At 55.2% G+C, this 21609-nt stretch overlaps 1 protein-coding gene across 1 annotated transcript; it reads left to right on the top strand.

The window, feature by feature from the left end:
- Positions 1 to 462: 462 nt before the first annotated feature.
- Positions 463 to 20989, top strand: LOC119094018 (nicastrin). The gene is made up of 14 exons (XM_037217074.1): positions 463 to 765; positions 1850 to 1948; positions 2445 to 2615; positions 2844 to 2942; positions 11926 to 12074; positions 15424 to 15822; positions 16289 to 16525; positions 16840 to 17012; positions 17411 to 17573; positions 17937 to 18071; positions 18407 to 18532; positions 18924 to 19038; positions 19603 to 19798; positions 20907 to 20989. The coding sequence occupies exons 1-14, from the start codon at positions 717 to 719 to the stop codon at positions 20923 to 20925; spliced, it is 2130 nt and encodes a 709-aa protein (XP_037072969.1). The 5' UTR covers positions 463 to 716; the 3' UTR covers positions 20926 to 20989.
- Positions 20990 to 21609: the final 620 nt, after the last annotated feature.

Raw genomic sequence — 21609 nt, 5'->3', positions numbered from 1 at the left:
CCATGACCACCATGGAAGAGCGCCATCGGCGCTCTGAGGTGGCCTCTCCAGGGGCGCGTTCACGTGCCGACTAGAGGGGACGCGTGCGTCCAGTGCCTGCTCCATGGATGCAACCTTGCATGACTTCTATACTGCTTGAAACAAAGATTGCGTTTAATCAAAATAAAGTGGGCTAAATCCGGTGAGAAAAAAGTGGATGGGAAGGGGGGGTAGGTTGTCTGGCCTTTGATTCGGCCCCCAATAATTTTTAAAAAATGATACCTTGCGGAAAAAAACACCATGATAACCATATTTCTTTTTGCATACTGATTTAAGCATGACAATTGATTTGTGACTGTTTTAAAGCGATTGAATAAACAGTTATTCACCACGGTTATGTTTGCTAAGTATGTCGGCATTTTAGTCCCCTCCTCTCAGCTGGCTTTATCATCACCTTGATCGTCGCCAACACCGCCTGTGTGGTTTGTCCGCTGTTGGGGTGTTGGCCGCGGCCGCCGGTTTGGGATAATAAGTATTTGTATACACTGCCTGTGCATTTTCACAACCATTTAAATTACCCCTTGTTGCACGGGGAGTCATTTGATACCCTAATCGTGGAAGCTTTCGGGTGGAGTTCTGCGTGTGCAATGGGTAGGATGAGCCGGTGACAAGCGAAGTTGTGACAAAAACCAAGATCATCACGGATTTTCCGAGATCTACTGGACAAATTTGCAAGAATGAATTGCCAGCTATGCCCGGTGGTTGTGATCCTGCTGCTCAGTTCAGGTAATATACGTGCTGATCGGTTTGTAATACGGCTACGGTATGTTCACCTATTTATATGTGCATTGTCATGACCTTGGTTAATCTGAGCTTAATCAAATGTTTTATAATTGTTTGAAATGGGCAACAATGCCAACAGGCTCCAGGCTAAGTATACAGCTAGGAGAAGGATCATGGCCAGCATGTGCATTAGGATATCAGTTGTATGGCCAAGCCATATGAATGCAAGATTTCAGGAATGCCTGAAAGTGAAAGATCAAGAATGGTTGTCTTGTGCCATAATCCATGTGGCATGTGATCATTTTGACATTAGTTTGTCACAAGTGTTATTGTAAGCAACAGCCATCTAACACTTCCGTGCCTGTCTGCCAGTGCCAGAATAGTTTCCTTCATACACCAAGCCTTTTCCTTCATACACCAAGTTTCTAGTTTCAGTTTCTAAAAACAATCCTTCACAACTGAACTTTGCTGTCAGTAGCATAACCATGCTTAACTCGAATACACCAAACAATGCATGACATCCAGAACATGTCCGCCCTGGCGTGATGTTTGAAGGTAATTTCAGGCAAAAATGCTCCAAGAGCATTTATAAGAAGCAAATGATGTACAAATTTATCATGATTTCACATGGCCTGAGTTTGGTGCATGTAAATGCGAGGATCATTGCACTGATGTCATGTGGGCATCCAGCACAGGGAATTGGTTTGTAGCCAACTGGAACTCGCACAAACTTTTCTGGGTGTTTGGCACTAAAAATAATCAAAGCTTGCATGCAAATGGATGTAAAAGTGAAGGTGGAGAACCATAAGTTGTGGACGATCTCCATGCTCATGGCTCATGGCTCTCATGTTCGTGACATTTTTTCCCTTGAATGTCTTTGCCAACTGATTCCTTGGTTGCAAAGTTCCTGTATCCTAGGGTCATTACTATGGCAACTTATTTTGTTCAAACATATTTGTGTATTGCTAGAAAAGACACCGTTTAAGGATGCTCTCAATGACTTCCGCATGGTATATTCTCCCTCCTACCCCATGCTTGTCTGTATAAGGCCATCATTACTGTTTAACCATGTGATGTTCCACCACAGCATCTGGAAATCGGATTTGGGAGACAATTTACCAGGATCTGGATGCGACATACAGCTGCTTCACTATCACCAATGCCACACATGAGTTTGGATGCAGAGGTGAGCTGGAAGTGGACTTTGCAGCAGCTCTGCAGAGACCATTTGTGTGTTATGAGCCAGGGATGGGTATCACAAGAATGATTGACAGTGTGTTTGCTCATTGCATCAAGATAGGCCAAGTGATAGGCATCCTGGGATGTCAATGATTTTGTTCTGGATCAGCCTATTTCAAATGCCTGATGAATGTTGTAGTTTTGGTTTCTTGGCCTCACATCATCATTTGCTTTACAATTCTGTGGGACAGTTGTGTTTGAGGAATCTGCTAGCAAGCACAGTCTGTCCTGGCATGCTATCTTATGTGGCAAACTAAGGGAAATCCTTGTGCACACATTCAAACCCAGGTGTGCATGCACCCGGCTTGTGCGATGAATATCGTGGACTAGCGGCGATGGACGGTGGCCTAATGGGCCAGCTTTGGCCGCTGGCCGCCGGCGGCGCCACTGGGCAATGGTCGCTGGCACAGACGGCTCTGACGTCGGCATCCTCCTGCCACCAGCCGACTTCTCCGGCAACGTGGGCCTGCTGCGCGTGGCGAACACGTCGGCGGCGCTGGATCAGCTGCTGGCGTCAGACAATAAGTTGCCATATGTGGTGGTGTTGCCTCGGTCGCAGTTCAGCGTGGCCACCCTGCGCCAGCTGGAGGCCATGACGGCCGATCCGAACAGAGGTCAGTGGCTGGCGGCGGCGCGCCGGCAGGGCTCTCACAGCCCGGCGGCCCGGCCGAAGAGCGTTGGCCGTGTGTTAAGCCATGCTGGGTGTCGCCATGTGCTATTTTTGGTGGGGAAGGGGTAATCCGGTGACTTGCGGCCTGCTTGGCGTCCTCCTCGCGTTTATCGCGAGCGTCTGCGCATCGCTGCGGCTCGCCGCGCGCTCTGACGTCACGCGTATCCGGCAGGTGACGTCAAGGGTGTGCTGCTGACGCTGCCCGACGGCAGCTGGCAACCCGACACCTTCCAGTTCTCCGAGGACGACGTCTGGCCCAACCGCGTCTCCAGTGAGTGTGCCTGGGGAGAAGTACGCCAACCGCTACGACGCTGGGTCGCTTGGGGCGAGGTACATCCGCTCGCCGGCAGGAGATGGGTTCATTAAGCTCATTAAACTATTTCATTTAACTCGTCTCTGGCTTCGGTCGCGTATTTTTGCTGTCTGAGCTTTTTCTGGCAAAAATTTATAACTGACATATAGCGCCAAAGTGTATTACCCTTGGCAGTGCGTTTCCTGCTGAAGTCCAGAGTTTTGACGTGGATCTTAAATATAGTGCTGGCGTTTTGTAAGGGTTCATACACCAGCGGAAATTAGCACGCAAACCATTCCTACTATGATCCTGCCGCATAAACACTTTGCGATCGATTTAACGTGTGTGGAGATGCCAGTTTGAACGTTTGTGGAGGTGCCGTGGCTTAAGGCCCGATGCGGGTTGTTTAGGATAAGCATGCTCTCTTTACTTTCCTCATTAAGGAAAAATCAGGGTATTCATCGCCTATTTCGAGTTACGGTAACCCGACTTCTGATTACCGTCTACTGACTAGTGAAATATCGGCTAGGATGGTAACTGTGCACATAGTGGCACCATGGTGTCTTTGAGAAGAAGTGACAACGAGAGAAGCATTTACGTTGCTGCTTTCGGCAAGTGTTCGCAAGTCATTAATGGGTGATATGACATGGACTTTCTCCAACTAAGCCAGTGGATGATATGACATGGTCCGTCTCAGGCAAATCATACGGGACTCGCCAGGATTCTTGCTCTTAATGTGGATAACACCAAATGGAGAAAATTGACAGGCAGAACGGGGTATGTGGATTATCGTTAGTGCCGTGTGTCAGATTGCTGCAGTTTATGGCGTATCGCATCGCCTACCTCACCGCAACATGCCTTTAGCCGAGATAGTGCGGTCGAGAGGTACGGCCTCCACCCGGCCTCGCCAACTTTGGCGTCAGTGATGGGTATCCATGACAACCAGTGCTGGCAAGTGTTGACCAATTAGAAGGGGATCTCCAGAGTCACGTCGAAAGCCTTAACAAACGGGGGCCAGCGGGTGTGCTGGGATTACCGCCTGGCGGCTGCCGCGCTGGCACACAGTAATCAGCAAGCGACCCACACGAGCGTGTACACAATTTTCGAACAAAGGAGACGCGTAGCGCGGATTGCATTGACCCGTTGCGATTAACACGGATGGCCTCCGCTGTGGTATTTCAGTATGCAACGATTCATGTGCGCTTTTCAGCACCCTGCGCTGTAAGGCGCACGTGGATTCCGATGCTTGTGTCAGCTGGCAGTTCCCCGCGTGTGGGGACCCCGCATTCACCGTCGCTCGAGCCTTTCGGAATGTTCTCAATGGCTTGGACTTCGTCTACCTTCTTTTTCTTACATTCACGAAAAATGTCTAAGTCAAAAATGTATCCGTGCTAAATGCAACAATACACCCTTTTGGCGCGCGCTGTGACGGACACCGGTATCTGTCGGACGTAATTTTATGTCGTGGATCGCATTTTAGGTTGATCCTGTCGTACGTGCAAATTGCACGGCAATCCATGCAGCTGTCCGTGCTGTGCGTCTGGCGAAACGAACACGAACAGTCAGACAGTCAGATAGGCAGACGTATAGTCGGAAATTCATGAATTAGATGAGAGCTTCTTTCACAAGTTAAGCATGGACCAGTTATACGAAAGTTCCAGGACATCATGGCAGAGGTGGACTGATGTTAGGCGTTCATGCGGGAGATAATGCTGCTGGAATATTAGTTGGCTTAGGGTCTGCCGGAGCCCGGAAATTTTATTCGACGAGTTGAAGACGCGTGGAAGACTTTACGTTTTATGGTGGCTGGTGTGGGTGTTGGGAAAAAGGCTGGGTGGAAATGAGTCACAATGAGCATGGACACAAAATGATCACGGCAGTCGACGCGCCTAAACGCCAATCATCAGGCATTGTAATCATCAGGCATTGTAATCCGGATAATCATTGACATCTGGGTGTAGTGTTTGACGCAGGTTCTGAAAACGGTAATGCTATTGGCTTCCCGGTCTGTCGTTGGTCCACCTTCGGCCAAGATAGTGTTGAGGTCGCTGGGTGATGTATGTGCGACCCGCTCGCCTGCACCATAACATCTGGTGTCACGTGTCCACCCGCTCTGGTTGCCGCGATCTGACGTGTGGATCGACCAATCGTGATCGATCCGAACGCCACCGGGCGGATCCATCGTTTACCCATGGCCGTCTGGTCACATGGATCTAGATCTTTGGCGGTAGGATTACGCTCGTTTCTCTCCTTGGGCAAAAGTTATCTCTTGTCGTTGCGAAGGCAGGACGCTGTGGTCTGGATTTGTTTCCAAACCGCGGCCTTCAACCTTTTCGCCACCTGAAGCCCGACGTTTCCCGTGTCGATCAAATGGAAAGGTGGAATAGCGTCGACGTTGCGGAATGGAAGCAATGCACCACTCGACCCAGCAACCTGCATTTGCGTGCCTTGACAGATTACAGCACAACCCTCAATGATTTGCGCTAGATGTTGCTGGCAATGTAATGATGGTGGCCTGGTAGGATCAGCAGCTGCAAAGACATAAGCCTTTCAAAGAACAGTACTGAACGGGCCGTGCTGTGGCGCTGGAGCTAGTTTTGTGGCTAGTCGACGTCAAATGGATTACGTGTTTTTATTTATAAGGACTAGGTTAATGCCAGAAAGAGATGGATCAAGGCGCTCGATGCCCAATGGAATCAACATTTTCGTCTGGAAATAACGTAATCCGCACGAAACAGCGTGCCAAACTTAGCGATGGTACCACCGTATACTCTGCAGAATCGTAGAGACTGCGTCGGTTCCAGAAATAGGTATATCAAGGTTGTAGAAGTCCATTGGGTGGAAATGGCTTCATTCTCATGAAATGACGTTCCAAAATCCGCAGTGGTGCCATTGCGTACTTACCTGACGACATGTCATTCATCTGTAGGATGCCAAATCATCTACCGTGTTCATCACCTCGTGTGCGAGAATAAGAGTTGCTTCTGATGCTGTTTAACACTGAATTGTTGGGTATGGAAAATGTGTAAGCTGCCCTTAGTTGAATGACTAAGTTAATTGGTTGGTAATGTAATATTATGACATTTTGTTATTTGCATTTATGAAGAACTCAGATTTTGAAAACTGCTGAACTATCAACAAATTTGGAAAACTGCCTTCATTCCAGCGTTATTATTACGATAGCGGATTTCATGACAGTGCGTTGGCCTTAGTGCTCCGACTCATTTTTCAGCTACAATAGATGCGCAACACTGCATTCGTGGTCCGGAAGGGGACCGGTTTGATCTCTCTGAGACCTGCCCGCCCTGCAGCTTCGGTGGCAATTACCGCGCTTACTTTATTTTTTATTGCGGTCGTTGCCTTGATGTTTTAACCCCGAAGTGTTAAGATGCTTGATCAGTTATGACATTGTAGGAGACGATTCAAACCTGACCACGCCCACGTCTTTATTGCCTCACGCTCACATCTAAACCGTGGCCCCTCACCGTCGCCCACAGCCGGCGCCGGACCACCGACACATAGCGGCCATCCGACCCCGGCCTTGGCCAGAGGCGCCGTCGCGACCGCGCGGTGGCACGCTCCAGCCCCCTCCCCTCCCCTAGGGGAACTCCTGTACAGGCATTCCACAGGCCCAGTCGTGATTTGCACCAACCGCCAAGCTACAGACTAGAAAGGAGCCATGAACGGCGTGGGACCGGCCAGGCATTACCGGGTGGATATGCCAGTCGTCACGTAGCTGATGCCAAAAGCTACGTTGGCGAAGCCGGAAACCTTCGGTAAACGGTATCAGCAACTCTCACATTTGCCAGTCCAGTGCCATGCAGCGTGCAGTTGCCGCGTGATGTGCTCTCCGGTGAAATGTGCTGCATTGAGTGGCCGTTGTTGCGAGCAAGATTACAGCCCGGGGGAATCTCCCGCGAACTTTGGTTACACAAATTCAATTTGAGCGGCCCGGCGCATCTGCCACGCCCTCACGCCCTGTCACGCCGACACTGATGTCTTTACAATTGTTGGTCGCACGGAGTGTGCGTCTGAGCCCTGATCCCGCTGTCCTGCTGCGAACGCCCGGATCAACGACGGCGCTGCGAGAGATTAATGTGCCGCAATGTTCGGCTTGGTCCGTCCCGATCTTTGACATTCGGCACGTCCTCTGCTACCGGCCGCGGGTCATCCCAGTCACCAGTAAATGGCGAGCGCCTAAAGCGACTGAAGCACACCCCGCCGCTGGTGGGCGACCCGGGAGGCAGGCACTCTGACCAACTGAGCCATGGGGACGCGCTAGGTTCTGTGTCCAGAGCATCTGATCATCTTATGCATCGTATCTCTGTTCCACACTGTGCGAGTCAGCAAATTATCCGTCGTTCATCGAGTAGCCCAGGAAGATGATGTGGATGGATACGGGATAATCCGCCGATGCCTTGCTTGTCCTGATGGTTGATAAATGGCTTGCACAACGAGTATATCAAAGTTCCTCTCTCTGCCCCACCCAACATAACACTCACACCGACACGCATTACGATTAACGCCATTGGACAAAAAAGGAAATTCACATATTTTCGAAACCCGCCATGTTGCCTGGCCATTTTCTAGCTCATTTACAGCCCACGCCACACGTGAGTTAGCTCATCCAGCAGGCGGCCACCGCAGAAGCTTTGTAGCCCAATGTGATCCGATTCCTGTGCATCCCTTCCGGAGATAGCCTCTTGCGTGGAGAAACTGCCCCCCCCCCCACCCGTGATCGCGGGTATTTGAGGTATCTCAGGTCCCATTTTGCGATCGTTTTTTTGTCGTTGCCGTCGGCTTTCCTGTACAGTGGTGCTGGTTCATAGTTATTGGCTAATTGTCTGAACAAGAAATGCCCTATGCAGTACCAAAAGGCAAAAGGAGCAAGTGACAGAAGTGTGTGACTGTGACTTTGTGACAAAAGACACAAGGGAGGAAGTCATTCCACGGACTATATCCGCTCTACCCAGCATATTTCTGGCTAAACGACTTACGTTTGAAAGCGCTGTTTTGTTCGCAGGTGGCCACGGCGCCATGATTTGCCCAGCATCTTTACTCAGATTTCTAATACCTTTTTATTCATAATTTTTAACACGGATTGCCTCCACAGTGGTATTTCGGCATATAACGATCCATGTGCGCCTTGCAGCACTGTGAGCTTGCACCAGTTTTGAACATCCATGGTGTGCACCACTTGACATGAGCTTGTCGCGGTTCGCTGGCTGTCTCTCCGCATCTCTGTCTCCTGTTCGCTGGCTGTCTCTCGCCCCATCCTCCGTGGGTCCGTCGCTCCGTCGCTCCGTCCTCCGTGGGTCCCGCGGGTCATATGAACACCAGACAGCCGCCGGGCACCGTGATTGTGCCCTGGGAGCAGGTATTGTCGCTGAACACTGTAACAGCAGCGACTGTCGCCCTGTCCGGAGCGACAGGGCGACGGCTCATGAGCACAACCAGGCCACACCACCTTGGAGCCAGCTGGGCCACCGGCGCCGTCAACGCCGCCCCACGTGGTACCGGAAACAGTGGTGTGCGGCCGCAGGATGGAGATGACGTTCAGCTGGCCGCCGCCAGGGGCGCTGCTGCTCTCCCGGGCCACGTCCGGAGCAGTCGCCACGTTGATGTTGGCGTAGTAGTTGGGCGCCGTGACCAGGTGAGGTGCCGCAGGCGGCGGCATCCCGTACGTCAGGCCCAACACCTGGAACAGGAAACGACGCCGTCAGGTGCCAGAGTCATGAACATAGTGCTCCGTCATTGTGCGCAGCGCGGCGAGCAGCAGGGAATCAGCTCTGAAGCCTTGTTATGGACGTGGTTATTGGCGCAAGCTAGCCCAAGCCACCGATCTGTCGTAAACCCTTCGTCAACACGGCTGAATGATGGGTCGGACTTTGGCGCCACCGCGTCACCTGAGGCTATCCCCCCCCCCCCCCCCCCCACCCGAGAGCCGGCTGACCGCTCCAGCTCCACTGGACCAGCCGGCCTCCGCGTCTCTTGCTATCTCAGCTCCAGTGGAACAGCCGGCCTCCGCGTCTGTTGCCATCTCAGCTCCACTGGACCAGCCGGCCTCCGCGTCTGTTGCCATCTCAGCTCCACTGGACCAGCCGGCCTCCGCGTCTCTTGCTATCTCAGTGGTGGTCAGCCTCACCCCGACGCCTCGCCGATGCGGTACAGAGGCTGCGGACTGCACCAGCGGCTTAGAGAGCATTTGATTCATGATATTATCCACATTTGCATCGTGTAAACCAAAATGACTTGGCGGTAGGTAAATGGCCCGTCGTGTAAAATGGCAGTGAGCTCGGGCGGCCAAATTGCAACGACGCTAACAGTGTGTGAGATATCACGGCAAAACGGGAGGAGTTATTGCCCCGACCCGTAGGAATGTCTCGCTGCATTGCCAAGGAAGCGATGTCAACGTTTCGGGCACAGTCTAGCTTACATTCGTAAATATCAACCAGCCTCCCATGGCTCCGATGTAAACAATGGTCATTTTTTCAAGGCCAACTGACCAAGCGGCCATGTCTCACGCGATGTTGGATTCTCCCGAGATCACAGTGGCCGCAGTCACGCTTGTAACAGAGTACGTCCCCACCGCGCTGGTGACGTTCCGACCGAAGCGAGGCCCCGTGGCCGAAATCATTGCACAGTGCCCGAGCGCCTCACAAACGGACACAGCTCACCGGCAGGAGAACACAGACGGTGCACACTGAGCTGATCATGGCGGCGGACTGGTGGGAGGTCGCGAACGGCTGCTTGGGCCTCCAGACGGCCGCGGTTGGCCGGAGATCCCACCGGGCGTTCCCGTGTGAGCAGATCATCGTGCCATAGCAGGTCTGTCGGCAAGCTTACGTTCGGTCCAAGGCCAGCCGGCTGGATGGCCCCGAGGCATCGCAGACTTCAGTGCTGCCGGGCTGGAAAGTTTGACAGTGAAATTCACCGCAGCGTACACAACGAGGTTATAGCGTCTGCATGGGTGGTTCAGACATGTGTGAGGGTAACCGGGCAGAGGGTCAAAAGTCAGGAAGTCGAAGTCAGTTCGCAAAATGTCAAAAGAAAAAAGTCGAACAAGAAGACACCAAGAGGAATTGAATACCAAGTTGAGCGGGCAAAAAGTCGGAGGGGATGAATGCCGAATAGATGAGTTAGCAAGTCATTATTTCAAAAGGACAAAAACACGGATGAAAATAAAACGACAAAGGTCAAATGCAATAAGTCAGCTAAACAACGAGTCAATAGGGCTAGAGGTCAGGGGAGGGCAGGTCAAGTAGGCAGAAGGCGAAAACCGAATGGTGGATCAGGAGGACCCGTTTTGTGTCGCGGCTTGCTGGATTGAGGCTCCCTTTATGAATTAGAAGGCCCATACTTCTTGGATTAGCAAGCCCTCTGTATAAATCAGCATACGCCCGGTCTGGATTAGGAGGTCCCTTTATGTATGAAGGAGCCTCCTGTTCCAAAATTCCTCCATTCCGGACCAGGAGGCCTTGTGCTGGGATAAATTAGCACGTCACTGAATTGGAGGTCCTCTATTCATCCAGAGTTTTTCATCGGTCCAACTCGGGTAAGACCTGCATCCATGGCATGTAGCCGTTCCTCACTCCCAACTTTACTCTTCAGACGCCGTCCACACCACGCGTACTCGGAAACATTGGGGCATGGATCCAGAATAGTGTCTGCCAGACTGTCTTACGCCGTCTGACTGAGAGTGTGTGTTTGAAATAGCTTGATCTCCTCATGTAGGCAAGGGGCAGCCATGGTTTTCGTTTTATTTATTTGCGTCACTGCACATCCGGCAGATTACAGCCGGCACACCGTTGGGCGCATCCCTCTCCAAAAGATGAAGTTGGTGTCGATGAGGTAGCCGAAGCATCCTGGGGCATACTTGGAAAGAACCGCGGCGTCTAAGTGGTCTGCTTGCGGAGCTCATGAAAAACCTCACAACTGACTTCAAACCAATCTTTGCTGAATGGTTGGAAAATATTGCTGTTTCGCAACAAACAACAAATTAAACCACGTTTAACGAAAACTCAAGTGCCTTTCACAAGTTAATTTTGTCTGAAAAAATGCCTACCTACCAAGGTAGCGCCTAAAAGCGCGAGTAGGTACCCTTTGTATACAATTGGTCATCGCGATCTGCTCCGGTTGGCCTCTATGATCCCCAAAAATGGCGTTTCCTTCGCTTTCCGAGACCCCGAAATGCTACAAGAATGGCAAATTACGATTTCTCCAAGATAGAGAAGTACAGTAGATAGAGCTGAAGGGAATATGGATAAGATGCAGTGGTAGGCGCTGTATGACCGCGCAGCTGAAGCGTCCTAAAGCCATAATTGCCACTGCGGATAGGTTGCGGTGTGGTTCCACGTGCCCTCTTCCCGCCCAAACACAGCAGGCCCGTTGGAAAATCACGCCCAAGAGCCTAGCCAAACTGCGAGTATTTTTTCGAGGAGGCCGCCTGAGAATTTCTCCTCAAAATCCGTGAACGCACGCCCGTGAATAGTTTTTGTAGAGCTCTTGAGTTTTATAGAGCTCGAGGGTAGAGGAGGCCCGGTCCAGATGATTCAGGATGCATGACATGGCAAACACTTTATGACAACCCTTCGCCTTCCAAGCAGTCCACGAGGCTGCTAATTAGCTGGGGCCCCTCTGGCTGAGCGGAGGCGAGGCTCTCCCCTCGAGACCCCCCGACCTCCCGCACGAGCAACTGACCAGGAATCCACCACTATGGGCGAAGACTCACCAGGCTCGAAGCGACCAATTTTTCAAGCATTATGATTTATGAATTGGCGCGCAAGTACATCAGAGAACCTCCCCGCCCACCACAATGTCATGCATGCTAGACACTCAGTGGCTTACATTTCAGCGTCATACATGTAGTGGCTCACAAGGATTGCAGGATTACCCCAGGTGGAGGGGCTTGGTGGTCTTAGGCCCCACGTCCAGTGAACGTGATAACGGTGCTCCTTTTCAGGTTTTTACCAACCGGACAAGAACCCGAAAGAATACAACTACTCCCTACACAACCCGTGGAACCCGGCCGGCTCAGGCATGTTTAAGCGGCACTGGAGCTTTCCCATCATCCTGCTGAAGAACGAGTCGCAGATCAGGGACGTGTTTGAGGTGAGTGGCTGCACGCGCCTCTGTGGTCAGCCCCCAGTGAGCCTCTGACTTTGTCTCGTTCCGGTCGGCCTTCGGTGAGCCTTTCACCTCGCTTTCGTCTGGTCAGCTCTCGGTGAGCCCCAGACGTCACTCTCATACGGTCAGCCCTCAGTGAGCCTCAGACCTCACCCTCATCCGGTCAGCCCTCAGTGAGCCTCAGACCTCACCCTCATCCGGTCAGCCCTCAGTGAGCCTCAGACCTCACCCTCATCCGGTCAGCCCTCAGTGAGCCTCTGACCTCGCCTTCGTCTGGTCAGCCCTCAGTGAGCTCTTCCTTTCGTCTGGTCAGCCCTCAGTTAGCGTCTTCAGTCTCCCGTTGCGCTGGCGGCCGCATGCTACGGTGTGGGTCACTGAGCATACATTTGCTACTGCAAAACGGCAAGAGATGATGAGGTCCCGTTGAGGAATAACATTATGCAAGCAGAAAGTGAATTCATGTGTACGATTCAGTAATAGCTGAATCCACGACGGCTCACCAAAATTGTTCTGATTTCGAGACATTGACGGTGGCCTTGTCATCTTTTCAGGAAATAATCATTGAGCTGTCAGATGAAAACAGTCATATTGTGAATGTTGAATGGAAGAGGCGCACTATTTTTAGGAGGATTTTGACTCCCCCCACCCCCAAATCTTCTAGCTTACAGCGGCCATAGATTTGGACATGCCGTCTGATGCACTTGAGAAAGCATAAACTTGACTTCTGAAAAAGCTGTAAATAAAGATAAAAACGAAGTGGGCTTAGCTGTCATTTTCTGCTGCCTTATGTCATAGCCATTTTTAGCAGTCATCGCCAGAAGTCGCGGCTCGGTGGTGGACTGGATTGAGCGAGGAGGTGTGTCTGTGTGCTGTGTCCCGACCTGGGTCTCATCCTTGTTAACCGCACGGCTTAGGGTGTGGCGTCAATCTCAGTTGGTTTGCGACGCTTTGAGTGCGTCTTTGTAAAATTTTGACTTTTAGGGGATAAGTGTCTTATTTTTCCATTAAAAAAAGAAAATTAGCTCAAGGTCAGTCCGCAGCTTTGAAAAAGGCATTAGTTGCCAATGGTGGATTATGTATGAAGTTGTTTAACAAACTAAGTGCACGATCTTGATAAATTAAAAAAAGAGAACACTTGAGCGTGGGGAGAGGAATATTGACTGAGAACAGTTGGATTTTGATATGAAATGTGCAAACCATCGTTTTTAATCATTTTATGCTCAAATATTCATACAAAAATGGGCTTATGCTGATTATTCCCTCGTACCCTTGGGATTTTCTTGAGATTTACCATTGAAATTCTCTGGAAAAACAAAAGTTGAATTCCACTGATTGATTTTGAGAAAAAAGGTTTTGGCTTTATTTTAACAAATACCGTAAGCAACTTTCGAATGCATGTATAAACTCTACGCTTACAAGCTACCGAATGTAAGGCACACCTTTCGTAGTGAAAAGCTGGCTGCGAACTGCCAAAGTAAATTAATTATTCTTGTTGAGTTATACTTGTTTACACTTATATTTGTATACTTGTTTTTTTTACTACTATACTTGTTTACACTGAAGAATGAGACAAATCATATGCGACACGACGCGCGGACGAACAGCGCATGAAACCTTAGCATGCCGTTTCATGTGCAGAATTTGCCGTTATTTTTTCATTGAAAGGTTTGTTGGCGGCTTCTCTGGACCTCACAAAACACGGGGGTCCGAAATCTCCGTCCATCCCCGCGGCCTGGTGGCGTTGCAGGGGTAGTGCAAAAAAAGCTACACATTGGCTCGACGCGCCAAATGAAAATGCACTGCCCTTTGTAACATTTGGCGATTGCCATGAAAGGTGACGTCATAAGCAAATCTGCACATTTCGTGCGGATGGTAGCATGCTGCTCATCCAAAGAACGACACGGTGTTAAGGCGGTGCAATTATGCACTACCTCCCCACCCTTAGCTATAGAGCGAATGAGGCAGTCAATGCTTATACGTCGGCAGACGGCGTTGCACTCTTTCTATTCTTCATCAGTAACCTAGCTGTTGCTCCGCTTCTGTGTCAGTAAAAGCCGCTCCATCGCCACTGACCCCCGTAACGTACCATAGACCAACCGTCCCCGCTCCCGTAACGCTGACCTCCGCTCCAATGCCAATGACCTGTGACCTGCCCCGGTGTCATTAACCTGCGACTTGCCCCGGTGCCACGGACCTGTGACCTACCCCAATGCCGCTGGCCTGTGGTCTGCCCCAGTGTCGCTGACCTGTGACCTACCCCAGTGTCATTGATCTGTGAACTGCCCCCGTGTCGCTGACCTGTGACCTACCCAGTGTCGCTGACCTGTGAACTGCCCCAGTGTCATTGATCTGTGAACTGCCCCAGTGTCGCTGACCTGTGACCTACCCCAGTGTCATTGATCTGTGAACTGCCCCAGTGTCGCTGACCTGTGACCTACCCAGTGTCATTGATCTGTGAACTGCCCCGGTGTCACTGACCTGTGGTCTGCTCGAGTGTAGCGGCGCGAGGCGTACACTAAAGACTAGTCGGTCACCTGCCAGCGCGCGTGGTGGCGCGTGGCATATATATATATATATATATATATATATATATATATATATATATATATATATATATATGTGTGTGTGTGTATATATATATATATATATATATATATATATATATATATATATATTATATATATATATATATATATATATATATATATATATATATATATATATATATATATATGCATATATTTGTATATATGGTATCTGGTTATAACTGTGTGTGTTTAAGGTTTGTTTTTACTATGTTTATGGTGGGCAGGTGTTGTTAGTATCCAAATGATAAATGAGCGATCGCTGTCGGTACGTCTATCTGTCCACTGACGGCAGATAAACCAACTGGTCTCATAATGCCGTTATCGCTCTCCGTTGATATGTCTGCGGAGAGCTGCCCCGACCATATAAGATATATTGTGCAACCTGACAACAAAGCGTTGCTCGCTCTTTGTAATTCGTCCCTTTCTGGACGCGTTTCCCTGTATGTCAGTCTGGGTCGGCATCACCTTGATGCCGGCACCGATGTTTCACACCGGACCAGCACAACTAGCGTAACAGTGCTAGTTCCGGCCTCTCGGCCGCAGCCAGCATCTTGACAGCATGGGTTCTGAGGTGCAGATAATTGCGCTTGTGTCGCCCTGCACGGGGGTCCGGGTTGTCAGCTGATATAAACAACGGGGCAACCACTGCCACGTTTCTCTGGCGTCGCCGAAGATAGTGACGAGTGTGACACCAGTGCCACTGGCTTGTGACCTGCCCCAGTGTCACTGGTCATCTCCTGTTCCAGTGCCACTCGCGCTACAACGCGGCTGACGCTGGGTGGCCCCACTGCGCGGCCGAAATGCGCACCTTCATGTCGGCCGCCGGCAACACGGAGGTCTGCTGGCGTCGCACCCAAGACCAGTACATCAACACCAAGAATACCGTCTACTGCATGCCCATGGGCTCGGTCAACGTGTTCGGCACGTTGCTGCCCCGCGGCGGGCCGGCGCCGGCAGTCGCCAACGGCGCCACGCTGCTGCTGGCGGCGCGCGCTGACGGCGCCACCATGTGGGACGCGCTGGCGCCGGCCGCCGACTCTGCCGCCGTCGGCATGGTGGCGCTGGTGTCGGTGGCGCGTGCGCTCGCCCACATGCCGACCCCGCAGCAACCGCGTATGAACGTCATGTTCATGCTGTTTAGCGGGGTGAGTTGGCGGGGTGCCGTGGCGCAGGGGCGGCCTGCGGCGGCGGGCGGGGTGGCTGATTTGTCCTGCTGAACGGAGGTCCGAGCCGTGTCTTGATTGCGCTGCGCCTCGTGCATTTAGGCCGGCGGTGAGCGGTCTCAGTGGATCAGATTTCGTGGATTTGGGGTTTGCTGTGCAGTTTTGCCGTCTGCACGGCAATGGTTTTGATGAGTGCTGCCGCGTTGAGTGACAGAAAGGTTAACCGGTGGTGCTCATTGACCAGCCACGCTGTTATGCATCGGATTCTCAAGCTTTAAGAACGAATGACGTAACGTGGTTTTGGCAGCAACAGCTGAGCTGTGCCGGTTCTCAAGGGCCGTGCCCGCCTGGCCTGGCCACGGCTGACGTGAGCGTCAGCTCTTAGCCCCTGACCTGACCTGACCTGACCTGAATCACTGGACCTGACCTGACCTCCTGCCGTCCACAGGAGAGTTTCGACTACATCGGCTCGGACCGGTTCGTGTACGACATGGCACACGACAAGTTCCCGCCGCTGGCCGTGGCCGAGGAGGACGAGGCGGCCGGCTCCGTCACGCGGCCGCCGCTGCTGCACCTCGGCGACGTGGATACCTATCTGGAGCTGAGTCAGCTGGCGCGCGCGCGCCAGCTCTACCTGCACTCGGACCCGGTATCGCGCGCCGCCGACGCCCAGGTCAACCAGAAGGTGCGCCGCGCCCAGCGGCGCAGGGCGGGGTGCGGGCCGCGGTGGGGGACGTGGCGGCAGCGGGGTGGGTGTGGAGACAGTCGCCGCCGCTGAACCCCTGCCTGCCGCGGGGTTTCGGCGGGGATGAGGGAGAAGAGAGCAGGGGAGCAGGGACGTGACGTGGCAGCGTTTTCAGTGCTGGATGTGACGCAGCGTCAGCGCGTTGGCTCGTGGCCCCCTCTGGCAGCTCCCACCGGCGGCGTTGCTCTGAGTGTCTGGCGGAGCCCGTCCCGCGCCAGACCGCCGGCCCGTCAGCTGTCGTCCTCCGCCGCCAGGTACAGCAGCTGATGCAGCAGCTGACGCACTTCGGCGCCGCCAACAACCTGCCGTTGGCCGAGGTGGGCGCCGATACGCCGCTGCCGCCCGCCTCGCTGCACACGCTGCTACGCGCTAACGCCAGCGTGCCGGGTGTGGTGGTGGCCGACCACGCGGCTGCCTACACCAACAGGTGGGCGCCACCGGCCGGCCGGCGGGCCAACACCGAGTCGTGGAGGATGTGGCCGGTGGGCGTGGGTGATGTTGGTGCGGTGGCGAAGACGTGACATTGGGTGGTTGAAATGGAGGGGGATGTGCAGTCAGAAAAGGAAGGTGAAGGTGAAATGGGTCATCAGCGCTGGAAGGACAGGTTAACATTGCACGAAGTTTGTGGGTGGGTAGGCGTAGACCAACTTTATGACGCTGGGGCTGGAACCCATGCATTGCCCTGTGGTGTATTGATAGAGCTGGTTTTGCAGTTCAGTGGTAGACCTGAATGACCATAGATATGTTGCTTTGTCACATAATGCTGTGTGTTTGTGCCTCCCGGCACACTGCATCCCCCCACGCCGTCGCCGCCCTTGCCTCCAGCCACTACCACAGCGTGTACGACGTGGCGTCGACGGTGGGGGCGGAGGCGGCGGCCGCTGACCTGGTGGAGCACCTGAGTCGGCTGACGCGGACAGTGGCCAGCGCCGTTTACGCCACCATGTCGGGCCAGGAGCCTCCGCCTGTCGAAGTGGACCCGGAGTGGGTGAGGCCGCCCTCTCGGCAGGGTCCGCCCCGCCGCCGCCGCCGCCGCCGCTGCGGTCGTCGGCCCGACAGATGGCGCCGGCGCCGCCGCTGCGCTCCGGCGTGCGGCAGGCGTGTGGGGCGTGGACGCGGCGGCCGCAGGTGGAGAGACGTCGAGAGACGATTGGTCGCGGACCCGCGCCTCGAGAGCGCCTCCTCGCGGCTCTGTATTCGTCCTGGTGTTAGCGAGTTGGCTGGCTTGGTCTCAGGTCCCGTCACAAAGCCGCGCCCGCTGTTCCACTGCCCGGTGTCCGTCTCCATTCGAGCGAGGCCCGAGCCGGCCTCGGCGGCCCCGACTGACGCCCGTGGCCGGCCGCCGTTTCAGCTGCGGGGCCTGATCGAGTGCTACCTGCAGCGCTCCAACTGCTCCCTGTTCCGGGGCGTCATGGACGAACAGCTGAGCCAGAAGCCGCTGCGCGAGGAGTGGCAGAAGGACGTGCCGATACCCACATACGTGTCGGTGAGACTGGCGGCCGCTCCGATGGCTCTCCAGCCGGCCGGCCGGCCGGCCGCGGGCTGGCGGCCGCTGCTGGCGGTAGCGTGTGCCGCAGCTGGTCGAAGTGTTAACCGCGCATAATGGTTTGACCTGTGGGCGGGCGAACCGACCGCCCATCAGGAGCTCCGGACACGGCGCCCGGACCGGCCGCAGCCGCTGTCACAGTGTCCCGTGAGGGCTGCGGCGGCAGTGACGTGACGCGACGTGACGCCACGCGCTGACCGGCGGTGACGCGCCGCTGACGTCACTCCCGCCCGGGTCCGGCGTGACGGGGTGTGACGCGCCGCCGCGGCCGACAGGTGGCGGGCCAGCTGACGCGCCACTCGTACCTGATGGAGCTCACGCAGAACATGCTGGCGAACGCGACGGGCACCACGCTGGCCAACGTCACCAGCGCCGACCAGTGCGCCGATGACAAGGACAAGGTGAAGCCGCTGCCGACGACTGCGCGTGTTGCGCCCGGTGTTGTCTGCAGGCCGCTGTGTGGGAATGGACGGACAGACATCACCGTCACCGCGTTCTACTCGTGTGTGCACGCCCTCGCTCGAGCGAGCTGCGTCGATTCAGGACGTGACGTGCGCGGTGCGGCAGTGCTGACAGCGGCTGTGCGTGTGCACAGACGCTTGCCGGACTCTGCGGGTGTCGCCTGAAGTGTCGCTGGCCCATCCCCGTCGGCCGCCGGTGCTCTCAGCAATGTCCCATCACGGTGGTACTGTGACGCCGGGGAGGAGGGCGTCACGCCATGTGACGGCCCGGCGGCGGCGGCCTGTCGTGACGCGCCGTGCGGGCCTGACTGACCGGGTCCTCTGCGGCCAGGTGTACGTGCATCGCTGGCTGCTGCGCGAGCTGGAGAACGGCACGCTGCAGGGCTACTGCACGCGCTCGCTGGTCAGCTTCTCGCGCGCCGTCAGCCCCGCCTTCGAAATAGACGGTGGGTGCCGACGGGGCAACTCTGTGACTGGCTGGGATGCGCTGGGCTGGGCTGAGCTGGGCTGGGCTGGGCTGGGCTGGGCTGGGCTGGGCTGGGCTGGGCTGGGCTGGGCTGGGCTGGGCTGGGCTGGGCTGGGCTGGGCTGGGCTGGGCTGGGCTGGGCTGGGCTGGGCTGGGCTGGTGGCGGCACCCTCCCCCCCCCCCCCCATACCGCGACACTGACCGGGTGTGAGTGTCCTTCTTGCTTTGGGTTGGGAAGATGAATAAGCGGAAGGCGGGGGTGAAACTGACTCCCATCTTTGGAGGAACCGCACTCGACCCCATGGCGTAGCAGGGAAGCAAGCGAGGCAAATATGACGTCATCCAAACTCCTCATAGGTTCCAATACGACCGCTCGTAAATGTTAGAACCTCTGGTTCGAAGCGTTATGGGCACCAGTGCTCGGCTCGTCGCGTCCCGTTTGTTCGCTTCACCATCGACAGTCACCACCGGCACGCCTCGTGACGTTACGAGGCGACGAGCCGGCCTGCGGGCGGCGCCCTGACCTTCGCGCGCCGCCCCGCAGACTACGACTGGGCGTCAGGCGCGCACCCGTCCTGGGCCGAGTCCCAGTGGGTGACGTTCCAGCTGCGCCTCTTCCTGAAGCCGTCGCTGGGCCACGACGTGCTGCACCTGCTGCTGGGGTTGGTCGTCACGGCGCTGGCCACCGCCGCCGTCCTGCTGCTGGAGCGGCGCGCCGATCTCGTGTTCACCTCGCCCAGGTGAGCCGCCGCCGCCGTCGGCTGGCGACGCGAGCGGCGGCCGGCGCCGGCCAGCGCGCGGCGGAGCGGCGCCGGCCGGCCGCCGCTGGTGCTGGGCGACGCGCCGACCCCCAGCTTGGTTGTGCTGCATGGGGTTTGTGCATGGCTGGAGGCAGGTGGCCGCTCGTCTGAATCGGCTAGTGCGTGCGCGTGCGCGCGCGCGTGCGTTTCCTGTGCGTACGCGTTTGCGGCTTCGAGCTATGTTGGTCCTGGCGGGATTTTTCCTTGCGTTTTGCATTTGATTTGGCTTGTGCGCAGTGCGGACGGTGCCTGCATGTGAGGAGCGCGTTCCAACGGAGTTGCACGTTGTGCTCGGTGGCCTGGGTGGCGTTCACTGTGGCATGCACGCTTCTCGACGTCCCGAATCTGCCTGTGTTCTGTTAAGCTGGCTGCGGGAATGGCCTGGCACCGGGCTGCAGGGGGATCTGCGCAGGGCACCGCTGCTACGCACACGCGTTTCCGTGGGAGCGGTGTGTGTTGCTTTGTTACTTTAAGACCGTTGGCCGATTTCGTTGAGATACCTGGCTGTCATGCCAGTTAGGTTTTTCTCACGCCTCATTTTTTTTTTGTTTCGTTCTGTGATTGGCGCTATTCAGTTGTTCAGCGTGATCTTCTGCTTGGTTGCGGTGTTGTCGGTGTCAGTGGCGTTCCCCGCCCCCCTCCCCGCCATGCATCGTTTTCAGTTGTGCTTTGCTTTTCATGTTTTGTCTGCTTCTGCGGTTTTCGAATCCTGGACTACGGTGATTCTTTATTTGCCTTTTCCCCGTCTGGCACATGAAATGGCTTCTAACAAGAAAGGTTAACTACTGGCATGTACATAATGTGTGCATCAACCTGCTGTTTTTTTTCCCGCGGATCTAAGATAACTGATTGGATCTTAAGACTGGTCCTATGTTTCATACGTTAATGTGGTATTCGACGTTGCGCAAGTTAACTTAGAACGTGAAAATGCTCCTCACCGGTCGCAAACCCTGATCTGCAGAAAATGTTCTGAACCACCCACAAGCCTGGATTGGGTTGGGGAACCAGGGAGGGGGTGGGAGCGCCGCTGACCGCAGCCCGCCGGCAGGTACGAGATCCAGAGCTAGGCCGCCCGCCAACCCGCCGCTGTCGGCAGATCCGGGGGGCTGCGCGCCGCCGGCGCCGACCGCCACTACGGCACGCTGGCCGAGCCGGCGCGATTGTGACGCGCCGCGCCGCCGCCGGCCGCCCGTCGGGGCGGCAGTCGACGGCCCGCCGGCCGCCCGTCGGCAGTCGACGGCCCGCCGGACGGGCGCCGCGGCGGGGCAGGGCGGCGCGTGTCAGCGCGCTCCCCGCAGCGCGGCGTGACGGCGCGTGCCGGAGAAGTGGTCGGCGCGGGACGGAGCGCGCGCCGCTGACGGGCTGACGGCGCGGCCGCGGCTGTCCAGTGCTGTGATACCGAACCGATGACGACGTGGCGCGCCGCGTCACGCGAGCCCGAGGCGCGCTGGGCTCCGGGCGCGCCGCGGCGGCCCGCCGAGCGTGGGGTCGACACCGCCTGATCGCTCCGGCGTGGGCGCTGTGAAGACGACGGGTCCGACAACGTCACACGCGCGGGGCCGGCGGCGCGCGGTAAGCTGCGGCCGGTGCCTGTTGTGCCGGGCGTGAAGCGTGAATCACTCGTGGGCCGGGCCGGAAGCTACGGAAGTTTGCCCATTGCAGCGTTTTGTCACCGAGGTGAAATCCAAATTCTGAGTAGTGAAAAACTGCTGCTAGCCAATCGATGCTACGTTCATGCTAATTCGTTTCAC

Source organism: Pollicipes pollicipes, unplaced genomic scaffold (genome assembly GCF_011947565.3).
Source record: "Pollicipes pollicipes isolate AB1234 unplaced genomic scaffold, Ppol_2.1 Scaffold_4002;HRSCAF=4701_pilon_pilon_pilon, whole genome shotgun sequence".
NCBI lineage: Eukaryota > Metazoa > Arthropoda > Thecostraca > Pollicipedomorpha > Pollicipedidae > Pollicipes > Pollicipes pollicipes.
Note: the sequence above shows the minus strand (reverse complement) of the source record. Positions and strands in the feature narration are given on the sequence as shown.

Bases quoted from the DNA above. Each gene is read 5' to 3' on its own strand.
- LOC119094018 (XM_037217074.1), top strand. From the start codon at position 717: ATGAATTGCCAGCTATGCCCGGTGGTTGTGATCCTGCTGCTCAGTTCA. The intron at 2,616-2,843 runs GTCAGTGGCTGG...CGTATCCGGCAG, and splicing joins GACGGCCGATCCGAACAGAG to GTGACGTCAAGGGTGTGCTG. The intron at 12,075-15,423 runs GTGAGTGGCTGC...CTCCTGTTCCAG, and splicing joins AGATCAGGGACGTGTTTGAG to TGCCACTCGCGCTACAACGC.